The following is a 13655-nucleotide window of genomic DNA, read 5'->3' as shown; positions in this document are numbered from 1 at the left end:
TCTCTTCCAAATGGTCGGGCTAGAGTAGGTTCCCTCTAGCTCCCAGCCCTTGAGACAAGGTTCTGTCCAATTAGTCCCTTTCTCCCATTGCCTATTCTTCCTTCCAGCCCCCTTCTCTCTACTCCGGCCAGCTCAAAGGGTTAAGCAGGTGCAGTAGAGTTCCAGCCTCTATTGGTATTCTGGGATTGGTTGAGTTACCGAAGCACTCGGGTCTCGGTCACCGCGCTCCGCCGTGCCCAAGTTGTGGCTCTCGCGTCGGACGCAAATGCCACTTCTCTTCATCGCCTCTCCCACGCACCTCCTTCTTTCCACACCATACCCCTTTCTCTAGTCCGCTGTAGCTAAAGGAGGAAGAAGAGGGAAACAATAATATCTGCAGAAGAAAAACTGAGGGCGGGGGACGGCGGGTGCGCTGTGAGGATGCCTCTAGCCGGAGGGTTGCAAATTCTCACATTGCACCACAGTCGACCTTTTAGCCCTGAGAAGCAGCTTCCTTCCACTAATCACCCTTCCACCCTTCTACCCTCACTTGCCGGTTGAACAGACAAACCTCTTGCATGCCGGAAGAAAGAGAGAGGAAGTATAGCGATAGGGGGTCTGACTGAGGAGGTGGACAGAGAAGTCAAATCCCCCTACCACCCACTTGCGCTGTAAGAGACTAACTCTTGCCGCTCCCCATCCCTCTTCTCTCTTAAGAAGTCTCTGTCATTCTAAAACTACTTCTTTCCCCCTTAAGCACCCCACCACCTCCAAACCAGATGTGGACAAGAACCATGGAAAAAACGAGATTTATGCACTTGCTATTGTCCTCTTGTTTCTCTGGGGTGGTGGTGGTGGTGGTGTAATGATTGTACAGAGTTCTTTTAAGTTCTGCCTGCAAATACCCTATTTAATCAGTAGAAATGGATTCATGCTACAGGGTGACGTTGGGGTGAAGAAGGAGGCATCAGGGTACAAGTAACCCCCCATTCCTATACATAGAGACTACGCACCTCACAAGTTTGACTAGCAATAACATTGCTGCACACTAGGAGGGGAGAAGAGCCAGTTCTATAGTGGGAACAAACTCTACCACTGCACAAAAGCGGCTCCTTTTAAAAATTTCCCGTTTGCAAACCAATAAGTTATTGAGAAGAACTTGGGCTACGCGAACCTTCTTCTCATTTCTACTGTCTCTTCTTGCGGCGGAAGAGGGACGGAGAAAAGGACCCTGAGGAATTGAGGGGGTGGGCTTTATGCCTAGTTCCTATACACACAGACTATAGTCCAGGTTGTCTGCTTCGGTGACAACGTTTCTACATTACTGTTATTTCTGTGGAGAGAGACCTTGCTAAGACTTGCACTTTTGGTAGAAAGCGCGCGTGTGTTTGTGTGTGAGTGAAAAGAGGGGGGCGGGAAAGAAAAGGCAACCTCGTTGCCCATCATTCCCTTGCACCGTCCAAGTCATTGCAAACCCTCTCTGTACATCCTTCCCACCACCACCACCTACTCCGCCCCCCCCCTCCCCTCCTGCTCTCAGCTGGGTTCTGGCGTTAGAGCAATTGCAGCTTCTGGTAGCAATACCACTAGAAAGAGGGGGAAAGGACTAACCTTCCCCCTTTTCCCTCCTCCCCCCACCCCGCAAAAAAAAAATAACAAAAAAAAAAAAAAACCTGACACATTTCCCTGTTTGCAAGTCTCCAGGATCCCCTCCCGTCCCCCCACCCCCCTCCCCATTCCTAACCTCCTTCTCCCAGCACCCTCCACCCTACTAGCTCAGATCAAAGCGTCTCTCTCCCTCTAGTCGCTCACAGTGGCCGCCGCTCACTAATGGGATTGCAGGCTGGTGCCTGGCTCCGCTGCTGCTGCTGCCGCTGCTGCTGCCGCCGCCGCCGCCGGAGGGAGAGTCGCTGTCAGCTTTCTCCTAGACTCGCCGCGCCCGGGTGCTGAAGCCGCGGGGATGATCAGAATCTTCCCGGATTTCAGCGTGCAGGTGACGGCCGCAGCAGCCGGCGGGGCAGCTGCTGGGGTGCCGGCCGGGGCAGGTATGGGAAGAGCTACCACTGCAGCCAACGGCAACCCGCAAAACGTCCAGGGCATCACTTCCTACCAACAGCGGTGAGTAGTAAGAAGAGGGCTGGGATTTTATTTTTACAAGGATGGGGAGTGGGAGGGTGGGCGACGTTTCTAATATTCACTTGCTTCTGTTTTGTTTGCTTTAACATAAATGCATATCTACATACATCTACGAGCTCCTCGATATATATATATGTATGTATATATATATATCTTTATACATACATACATATTATATATATATTTCTGTATTTCTTAATATAAGAAAACGGGCGGGTGGAGGGGGAAGAATTTAGATTAAAAAGCACTCCAGTGCATCGTAGAAGTAAAATGATCTACATAATAGTTTTTTATTACCAGATCCCTGTCCTTCCCCCCCCCCCCCCCCCCCTTGCAAAGTAGTAGACTCAGTTAAGTACTAGATTCTGTTCCAGGTGCTTGGCAAAGTTTGGGATCCCATTCCCTTCCGGCGGAATTTCTCAATGTCAATGCCTGGGACAGATTCCGCTCTAAGTGGCAGCCAGGGGTATAATTGATCACGGTAGACTGATTGATAATTTGTTTTCAAACAGAATAGGAACGATTTTCACGTGTAGCTGCCGACTTGCAATTCTACATAATAGTGTTATCATGTCACCTGTTACTACGAGGAAATACAGCATGAAATCCGAGTCTACTCTGCACTGTGAAGTATTCATCTTAAACGCATTATAATGCAAATGTGTAAGATGCAGAGACAGGGAGTGAGGAAGCAAATCTTCCCAAGTTAAAATAAGTAGAAGTGAAAATGCAGTTCAAAACCAACCTTGATTTGATTTTTGCCTTACACAGTTATAATTTTTTGCCATAAACATGTCTCAAAATCATTGAACATTTAGTTCACCTTAGAAAGAAAGAAAAAAACCCATTCAACTGGCCCAGAACACTAAAGTTGCCCTTAAAAAGAATTTAGGTGGTCCAAAGCTTTAACGAAAATGTAATCTACGAAAGTGCAGCTGAGAAAACTCATAATTTAGAATGAAATTTAAACATTCTATAGGGATAGGCGAGTGCTGGTTTGTGCCCTTGAGATGAAAGAAGGGGGAAGTTAAACTAAATATTTGTACTCCCACAATTGCATTGATATTGGACCAACAAATCCAATGGCATGTAACTTTAAATGTATATGTAGCACATAAATCAAAGAACAGATTCTCTCTCTCTCTCTCTCTCTCTCTCTCTCTCTCTCTCTCTCTCTCTCTCTCTCTCTCTCTCTCTCCCTCTTTTTAAACTTCATTGGTTTAGGAACTTGTTAGTTGAATCAACAGAATTTGAACCAAAAAGGTAAAAATATAATTTATCATTCTCCTTTATTTTCTATTTTCTATCTAATAGTAGAAAAATTACTATATCAGGTTTGAGGGGCAAAGGGCAATTGAGTATTTTCCAAGTTGATGATCACTATGTATCAAGGATCCTGCAGGAGACTTTTGTATATACTTTGCTTATTACAAAATAAGTTCAAAAAGACATTCTTGGAAATAACTCAAAAGGATGCTTGGGTACTTTTCCTAGCCAGGGGACTTTGGATTTAAATTTTTTTCAGTCTTGTCTCACTCCAGCGAACACCCGAACATTTAATACAAAAGATCTGGGAACCTTTCAAATATAAAGGACCAGAAAAGAGTTGGGTTAGTGGTTTTCCTTTTCATGGTCCCTGTATGATTTTTTTTTTTTGTCACATATAAAACATTTAAATGACAATAGGAACTGGCGGTCACTTTAACTAGGAAGTACAGGCAACAGTCACAATAGTTTGGTCTGTGAAGTGGGGAAGTCAAGGGTCAGAAATGTCAGATTGGCTTTTAGACAAATGAAAAGAGTCTCTGGAGAGCTTAAGCTACCCAGTAATGTATCAACTGGGCAGCAAGTGCATTTTCAGTGCTTTACTTTGATTTCAATAGTTTGCTGCTGTCATTTGCTTTCCAAAATCAGTACTGAAATATAGTCATGCAAGAACAAAATTCTAGGTAAAGTTCTGAATCCAGCTAATGCAGCTCCACCTGTTGAAGTGTATTAAAGTTGTTGATTAGACACCTAGAAAAGACTAGATAGCCATCTTACATGTTTGAAATTGTGACTTAAGACAAATGGTCCATCAAACTCCTAAATTCTATTTGCAATGTATAAATTAAGGTTTTAACACACACACACACACACACACACACAAATCTAAATACCCTTTCTGCTCACAATACACTTAACTTTGGACCATTACCCTTTTAGGAAGGATATTATATTATTACTGGGGAACACCATCGCATCTCTGAAATCTGTAACTGCCTTGGTTACCTTCTTTCTATTTCTGGCCAAACAGAAATGACACCTGTTACTTTCCATAGTTTTATTTAATTCAAGGAAGGGAATTAGAGTTTCTGTGAAACAAATAGCTTAAATTATATAATATGCTTTTGTGTGCAAAGGGGGATATCACTTCTCTCCTATGTTACTTAGTCGGGAATACAAACAAGCAAATGGTCAAGCTATAGAGTCCAAAGAAATGCAAAAGTCTGTCTTACTTTATGAGCAGGGGTCTCACAGGATTAATTTCTATGTTAGTCTTTTGGTGTGTGGAAGGAGCTTATGTACACCCAAATTCATAGTGACATTTTATTCGACTAAAAGATTTAAATATTGAGAGAATATAATTTTGGAAAAGAGAGGAAGAAATCTTTTCATATAGAGGCTTTCAGAGCCCAGAAAAAAATTCAAATAAGCAGATTCCTCTCCCCACATTGTCATCTTTGGTGAGAAAAGCCTCTTTTGTAGGGCTAATGTACCATTGGCTCCTACAGCCAAACTTCCTCATTGCCAATTTTTTTTTTAATCTCTTTGCTGGCCCATTAACTCTACTATTCTGCCAACCCCATAATCTCTTTTCTTTCAGTTTCAAAGTTCTTCTCCATCCCATCCTACCTGTAGATTTTCCTTCTGAAGAAAATCCTGCAAGTTCCATGGGGTCTTGGAATTGAAATATCCCCAAGTAAAATATTCACCCTATTGAAACGTCTCACTTCCCAGCTCAAGAATATAAATGAGTGATTCCTTCTTAGATTTAAAATAAAATTTGAAAAACCTTAGTAAGAGGAAAAGAATTTCAGATGTTTCTTTTCCCTCCCTCTCAGTCCTCTCTCCTTAAAGGGGGAGTGCTACTCAAACTTTATTTTTTATGTATGGTGCCATATGACAATTGCATCCTCTGTGCAACAAGCTATGTAAATAGTGTCTCAATACCGTCTTTCCCCTCTGTTCATCAGGATGTTTGCGTCTGACTGAGGTAGCTCAGATGTATTCTGAATTTCACAAACACAAGCTTGCCCATCCAGACTATGTACGTATGCATACAATACAGAGTTACACATGGGCTTTGGGACATGCCATTCATTTATCCTGACGGAGTACGTTCCTGCAAAGTATCTTCACTGTAACATACAAAAGTATCTGAACACAAACTGGACACAGGCGATTTTCTCCAAATCTTCATGCTTACATATAAACAATCACACATTTATTTCTTCTGCCTTCGAATGCAAATTTGGAGCATGTGTCTCCTATCTTCTTTCTTTCTCTGCTGTTGCCTATGAGTCTCTTTCTCTCTCTCTCCCCCCCACCTCCTCCCCTGGATCTGACACTCCAGAGAAGGGAAATGTGTGAAACTGCAACTGAGTGGCGTTGTTGCGCCGGCAGCGGAGCTTCCCCGTCCCCTAACATATGAGAGAGAAAGAGCAGAGAGTCAGCAGTGCTGGGGGGAAAGCAGCTGGAAAATGCCCAGAAATACTTTCACAGCGGTCAAGCCAGAAAACCCCTGACTCTGTGCTCTCCCCTCCCCCAGCTTTCTCCACGCCTTCCCCTCCCTCCCCCCCCCCCCCCCCCCGCCTCCGGCCTAGGCCCCAGCTGCACCCCGCTGGTGGCGTGTGTGTCACACCTGCTGCCAAACCAAGGGTGTGTGTGTGTGCGTGTGTGTCTGTGTGTGAGTGTGTGAGAGGGGGCGATGTCCAGGGCCAGGCTGCCCGCCGGTGCTGCGCTCCTGCCTCCCCTTGCTGCTGCTGCCTCCGCCGCTGCCGTCTCCTCCTCCTCCTCCTCCTCGTCCTCCTCCTCCTCCTCCTCCTCCTCGTCCTCGCCCTCCTCCTCCTCCTCCTCCTCCTCCTCCTCCGCCTCCTCCTCTTCCACCACCACCACCACCACCACCGCCGCCGCCACCGCCGCCGTCGCCGCCGCCGGTCGCCTGTCTCAGCGCTGGGCATGTCTCGGGAGCCGGAGCTACCCGGGTTCTCTGCGCTCCGCGGCGCATGGAAGGCGGCGGCGCTAAGCGAGGAGGCTGCAACCTGTGTCGGAGGGCACTTGCACGGCGAGGGGACCTCCGGCCGCCCGCAATGCTCTGGCCTCACTACTTTTCCGTAGCCTTCCAGTCTTACCACCATCGCTGCCGCCGCCTCTGCTGCTACTGAGACACACACACACGCACACACACACACGCACTCACACACTTACAAACATATACCCACCCTCACACACACCCCCAAATCAGGAGGGGGGGAAGAGAGAGGAAAAAAAAGTAAGAGAGGAAAAAAAATCAGGAAGATGGCGCCCACCAAGCCAAGCTTTCAGCAGGATCCCTCCAGACGAGAACGGTAACACTTTTCTGTTTATTGAACCTGCTGCTGTTGCTGCTGCTGGTGGTGCTGCTGCTGCGGAGGCGGCCCCAGCTGCTGCTGGTGCTGCTGCTGGTGCTACTGGTGCTGCTGCTGGTGCTGCTGGGGCGGGCTGCGTCCTCTTTGCAGCTCTCCTCCTTGGGCCGGGAGCTCCTGGGGAGGATGTCTCCAAGCTTGCGGATAACCCGCTAGCTCGTGGGGCCAGTTAGCTCCGGCTCCTTCCCAGCCGTCCCCCTTACCTCCCCCCCTCCCATCTTGTCTACCGGGGCTGCGGCAGCGTGTGGTGCAGCAGCAAGCGGCAGCAGCGGTGGTGTTAGCGGCAGCAGCAGCAGAGGCAGCGGCGGCAGTGGAGGCAGCAGCGGCGGCAGTGGCAGCAGCAGCAGCAGCGGGCGGCGGCAGCAACAGCAGCACAAGCAGCAGCAGCAGCAGCAGCAAGTAGCTTAGCAGTCGCACCTCCCCGGCTCAGCGAATAGAGTGTCATGCTGAGGGAAGAAAAAAAAAAGAAAAAGAAAAGAGAAAGGGGGGGCGGGGAGTCTATGCGTGAGCAGCGGTAGAAGATGGGGGAGAACCTGGGGGATCCCCGGGGCCGCCGCCTCGGGTCCCTTGGCAGCTGCTCTCTAGGAAGGGAGTGGGGCTGGTGAGGGAGGAGGGAAAGCAGAGAGGAGGAGTACTAATGGGGGGGGCGAGGAGGCGGGGGAATGAGAAAGCTTGCACCAGGCCCGTAATGTCTTGCTAAGGGGCCGTCTCTGTTGTGCCGTTCAAGTGCAGCTAGGCCAAGCTGAAGGAGATTGAGAGCTGCTCTGCTTAGCACAACAAACTGCATCCTTAAAACAACAGCAACACAACAACAACAAAATCAAGTTGTAGGTTTCTCCGTCTTGCTCGCCACTCCCCCTCTGCTCTCCTCTTCCCCTCATCAATCCCCTAACAAAACAAATAAAGCAAAAACAAAACACCAAGCCACAAAACACGTCTGGCAACAGTTGGAGCATAAATCTCTTCCAGCTCCTTCCATCACCTCCCCTTGCCCCACTTTAGTTACAGTTTGGGGAGTCTGTGTTTCAAAAAGTTTCTGCTGAGAATTCCATATCCAGGCACGGGGCTCAGCCTGTCTCTATGACGCTAGTTAAAAACTAGAGCACCAAAAGGGAAAGGAGTTTGTATTCGAAATATCCAAGTAAATATTATTGTTAGACTTCAGAATGACTAAACTTATACCTCTCCAGCGGTTTTTTCCCTTCTGCAATCCATCCAGACTACTTTGTTTGGAATCCCATTTACTATTAATTGCTCCAATTAATGACATTAATTGCATATAGCAGATTGGGTTGGGCAAAGTGAGTCTCACCCCGTGTTGGAGGAAATGCTCAGTGGGAAGCTATTTTGAATTTCATCTGATGCCACTCTTTTATTCCAAGGGAAAATAGAATTGAAGCCAGATATATACCCCTTCACAGACCAATAGAAGAGTGATTGCTTTCCTCAGGATTAATTACAAATGAATTTAGAGACAAGTGGAGGAAATCCTGTGGTTAATTGCAAAATTTAATTATCAGGGGACAGTTTTTATTTTTTTGGTCACATGGTATGTAACGTTTGAGTTTTCAACAAAAGTTAAAAGGGAACTTCTAAACACTTTAAAGAATTTTTATTGAAGTATTTTATTCTTAACCTTGTCTCATTTCTTGTCAAGGACAGAAATATATATTTTTTAAAAGTCTCAGTTAATAGATAAATGTCTATAATTTCAGAAGTAGATGGGTAGTCAATTGACTACTTTTGTACCTTTGATGACTGCAGTAAAGAAAAACATTTTTGGTTATATGTGTATCTCTCTCTCTCTCTCTCTCTCTCTCTCTCTCTCTCTCTCTCTCTCTCTCTCTCTCTCTCTCTCTCCATATATTTCTTATTTCAGTGTTTGCATGGTCTGTGTAATTGTTTTACTTAAATAATCACAGATCATCAGGTAACACATGTTGTGGTTCAAAATTTTTGGTTCAGAAGAAACACTAAAGTTTTTTTTATCATTTACAGACCACATAATTAACTTTTCTTGAGTTGTTTTAGGTGTTTTAGGTGAGTTCATTTTATTACTTGAATAGTATTATTATATCAAAGTAATGAATTTTTTGAGAGGAACAAAAAAACATTTATAGATTTTAGTCTCCTTCCTTCCTTTCTTCCTACCTTCCTTCCTTCCTGCTTTCCTTCCTTCCTTCCTTCTTTCCTTCTTACCTTCCTTCCTTCTTTCCTTCCTTTCTTCTTCCCTTCCTTCTTGCCTTCCTATTTCTTTCCCTCCCTCTTTCCCTTTCTTTCTTTCTTCCTTCCTTCCTCCCGCCCTCCCTTCTTTCCTTCCTTTTTCCCTTCCTTCCTTCCTTCCTTCTTTCCTTCCTTCCTTCCTTCTTTCCTTCCTTCCTTCCTTCCTTCTTTCCTTCCTTCCTTCCTTCCTTCCTTCCTTCCTCCCTCCCTCCCCATCTATTTCCTTCTTTTCCTCCCTCCCTCCCTCCCTCCCTCCATTCCTTCCTTCCTTCCTTCCTCCCTCCCTTCTTCCCTCCCTTCCTCCCTTCCTCCCTTTCTCCCTTCCTTCTGTCCTTTTTAAACCTAGTGTTGTGTTTAGTATTGAGTATATTTGCTGGGACAGCTCCAGTAATCTCTCCAGCAGAAGCATATTTGTGTGCCATTTTGGGAATTTCTCTGAGATAGGAATCTTGAAGATAGAATTAATTTCTAGGGGAAACTTCATAGCCTGTGCATGAGTGCTTTCTTTATCACCTGTCTCCATTTGGCATTCGAAGAAGGTAAATCAAAGTGCGCGATTTGTTATTCTGCTCCACTTGAGAGCTGAACTAAATAACACTTGGTCTGAAATTCTGATTGAAGTTGTAGGAGGATATACTGTATTTAATTTAATGCCCTTTAATAGCATCTTCTTGTTCAGCTCTGATGCTGTCATTTTAAAGGTTGGATCAGAGTAGGCTTACCCTGTGGGGAGTGGGAGGAGTAATAAAGGGGAAAAGGAAAGGGTGATGTTAAGGAAAGGAAGGAAGCAAGGAGTTGTAAACTAAATTCTTAAACCATAATAACTACAAACTTGGCCTGCTGTAGCCAAACAGTTGTGTGCCCTAAGGGCTCTCTTTGTGATCAGGGTTTAAAAGGTTCCTAACACTTTAAACATAAACATTGCATGTGTCAGTTGATTTGATTTTTTGTATCAAGAAATAAGAAGTCACATAATTTTTTAAAGGATCAACTTGCTCTTTGTAATTATTTGCTCCAGTGATGTAGTCTTCTCTCAAAATTTATGTCCATCCTTTTCTTGAAACTTTAATAATATTTTCAGGACAACTGTTGCATACAAGTGTGTTTTTAAAAGACTATAAAAGCTTATTTTAGGTAGTGTTTTGTTCTACAGATGAAAAATGACCTTAAATTACTGATTTTATAATAGTTGATGCTTTAGTGAACATGTATTACTGTTCAGATTAGCTAACAATCAAAAACCTGTAGAAGAAAAAAAGTAGCTTTAAATCACTTTTCTTTATTTACGACTGGAATGTATTAATGCACTACAAAAGAATTTTTCCTAAATATTCATAATGTTCCAAAATTTGAATTAAAATGTTTTCCCTTGACATTGTTTTTGGTTAATTCCAACTGTAGCTTAATTCTTTTTCTTGAGCATTCTGAAAGAACAGTTTAAGAAGTTATTAAGTTTAAGTTTAAACTTGGATGGATTTCTTTTAAACTTCAGTAGGCTGCAGATTATATAGCCCTAGCCTAGATTTTTTTAAATTTATTTTTTCATTCATTTTCATATATTTCCAAGAAAATTAGAGAAACGGAAGTGTCATACAGGTAATACCTTTATGCTACTTTGTATAGCATATCACAGTATCACAGCACTAATGGTTTAAATAAAAAAAAAAAAACCTCTTTTTTGGGGGGAGTTATTTCTACAGCATAAGCTTAAACACAGCAATGATAAATGATGATATGCATTGTCTAACACTTGCTTTTATATAAATAGCTCCACAAGATTGCTTAAATGATAATCGAAAATATGAAATAGGGTGGCCTTCATATCACAAGGCCAAGGGTCTACAAATGGAAAAAACTGAAATAATGAAATATTTCCAAGGCAACAGACTGTCAACAAGAACTATAATGCATGAGCATATCATGGAGCTACCAGAGAGGATATTAGATCTTATGGCTTTAAAGCTAGGAGTTATAATGACCTTTATTAAATAGAACCCTCCCACATTACAACATCCTTTCTGATTTCTGATTTATGGATTTCTAGTCATAGAGCTATACAAAATTTGAAATGTGTCAGCCGCTTGTTGTGATTTGTTATTAAAAACAACTTTAGAAATGATGTTAATTGGGATTCATATTTGATTAGGGTTTGTTAAATATAACATGTATATTGGGACTTTTTCAATGCCTAATGGGATCCAAAGTAAATTTTTGTCCTCTGTGGCTTTTTTACCACATTATTTAACATATAACTTTTTGTTTTTCACTAAGTTATGTGAAGTTAATATTTATTTCAGGAACAAATACTGCAAGAAATATGTTGCACAGTAAATATGTTCCAAGAAATGGAACAATTTGGTATTTTAGGGATATTAATTTTGAGTTTCTCCTCCAATGTGCTACATTAATTTTAACACATTGTCAGAATGGTACTGCCCAGTAGTGGAGCTATTTTTAAAAGAATGTCAGAATTTCCATTAACCCCTTGACTCTTTCTCTCTACCTCAGTTTTTAGACTTTGATCCACTGGAGATTTCAAATCACATTGGTTTGAAACTGGACAGTAGGAATGCCAGTCTTATGGAAATTTTGTTTCGTTGTCAGGTACATTATATATATATATTTTTTTTTAAAAATTCCAAACTCATTTTTTAACTATCCAGTTTTTTAAAATTAAAAGTTATTGCCCCCCTCCCCAAATTTTATAGATATTTACCTTTTGAGGTAGAAGGGAAAATTGTCCACTTTTTTTTTAAATCACTCAGCAATGGAATGTACTTTATAATACTATTAATTATTCAACTCTTAGTTTTCCTTTTATTTTTCTAAAACTCTTGTGAGCCTCTTCCCTTTGCCGAGTTCTATTGAATTCACCTATAAGAACACAGCAAATAGACCTTTACTCTCTGTTGGCACAGTCTTAAAAACTCTTTGAAAAGTGGAACATGTAGTGAGCTCATTGGTTGTAAGCCAATGGGACAAGAACTAACTATTTTGACTGATTGTATTGATGCTATATCGACTAAACTGACAGATCATATGTTTAGGTGTTGTGCAGACATATCTTTAATTGCTTCAGGTATAATCTGGCTGAAACTTAATAGAAAAATTTATTATGTTGGAAAAAGATTAAACAGTTTTGTTATAAGCCCATTTCATTTAAATGTTAAAAAAATTAACATTTTTGGAATTTCAGATTTATTGTTTTAAATGTTATGCATGTTTGATAAAAAACATGCTAATGTTTGTTTTCCATTTAATGCCAATTTTGTATTTTCATAATAATGGTGAATTTTTTTCTTCATTGGACACCACAATGAACCAACTGTAACTGACTGTTATTTTTTACTGCACCAAGCCCCATTAGTGTGAATGGGATGTTTGGACTATTAAATTTGATAGAACTGTAGATAGAATAATTTGTAGTAATATTAGCAAGATTACAGTGCATAAACATGATATGGCTTGGATAAGAGTAAAGTGATTGCTTGTATATTCAATACCTACAATAATACCTACAGACAAAACCTTTTATTTTAGAGTTTTGTTTGGCTAGATTTTCATTGTGGGAAAAGTTCTATTAATTAAATGGGATACTTGTGGCCTTGATTTTTAAACTTGGAAGAGCAAGAAAAGTATTCATTATTTCACACAGTATCTATGACCTATGTATCTAGTATTCATTCATTCATTCACCAGAATTTATTGGGCATAGTATTATGATAGGTCCTAGTGTATGTTCAGCATTTCTTTCATCTCTTGAAAATAGCTATCTTTAATGCAAAGTTGTATTAGCATTGAAAATATAAACAATTACAGAGAGTAAGCAGATGTCTTGCTCTTTTTATTTGACTGTATAATAAAATAATTAGAGTGCAAGACTGGCAGTCAGGATTATTACATTCTGAGATTTTTTTTAAATGCCATTAGTCAGTGTGATCCAGGAGTGGGTCAGTTAACCAGGAGTAATACTTGTTAACCAAACTGGCTTGAGGTATTTTGGCAGAATTAAGAAGAAAGGATTATATATGAATATAAGCAAAGTAATAGTCAATTGAAAAGATTTTGTAATAGCATCACCTTATAAAAATAAGTAGTATATGCAGATGTAGAAAATAATCCAAGTGCAGCATCTGTAGTCTAACATTAGCTCCTTAAACCAGAGATTTTTGAATGAGAGATAGAGAGCCTTCTAAGACAAAGGTTCCTAACACTATAACTAATGGTCTAGCTCTGTTATACATTGCCCAGGGAGGACATTTAGGATATCAGGTAATCTCTTTTGATGCATGAAAGTAATAGTTTACAAAATAATACTGTGAATCAATGTTGAGCCAGAGATAAGAGGCTAGAGGGATTTTTTTTTCCTTTGTTTTGGTGGCACTACTCTATGATTTACTATTAATTTTCGTGCTTTGGTAGTTTTGAGTCAAATGCCTGGGGCACATGTTCTGACCAGCATCTATGCAAGTTATTTCTATATAGCTGCATTTACACACTGAGTGGGAGAACCAACAAATAATTCGATTTAGCAGATCCATTAGACAAGCCCATTTCCATGACTAGGTCAATATGACCTAGACTTTTGTGTATACTGCTGATGCCATACGTAGGGTTTGAAAGTTAAGGTTTCAATAGTTTGCCATTGGC

General features: G+C 41.8%; 1 protein-coding gene across 4 annotated transcripts in view; it reads left to right on the top strand.

The window, feature by feature from the left end:
- Positions 1 to 829: 829 nt before the first annotated feature.
- Positions 830 to 13655, top strand: part of NPAS3 (neuronal PAS domain protein 3) — a 1088750-nt gene continuing 1075924 nt past the window's right edge. For 2 of the 4 annotated variants that reach the window (XM_051977274.1, XM_051977273.1), the window contains exon 1: positions 830 to 2097. In XM_051977274.1, the coding sequence (XP_051833234.1) occupies positions 1940 to 2097 (158 nt within the window). In that variant the 5' untranslated portion in view covers positions 830 to 1939. Of the gene's footprint in view, positions 2098 to 6266; positions 6726 to 13655 lie in introns of those variants that run through there. The other 2 variants (XM_051977276.1, XM_051977275.1) reach the window with 1 other exon arrangement.

Source organism: Antechinus flavipes, chromosome 2, assembly GCF_016432865.1.
Source record: "Antechinus flavipes isolate AdamAnt ecotype Samford, QLD, Australia chromosome 2, AdamAnt_v2, whole genome shotgun sequence".
Lineage (NCBI taxonomy): Eukaryota > Metazoa > Chordata > Mammalia > Dasyuromorphia > Dasyuridae > Antechinus > Antechinus flavipes.
Note: the sequence above shows the minus strand (reverse complement) of the source record. Positions and strands in the feature narration are given on the sequence as shown.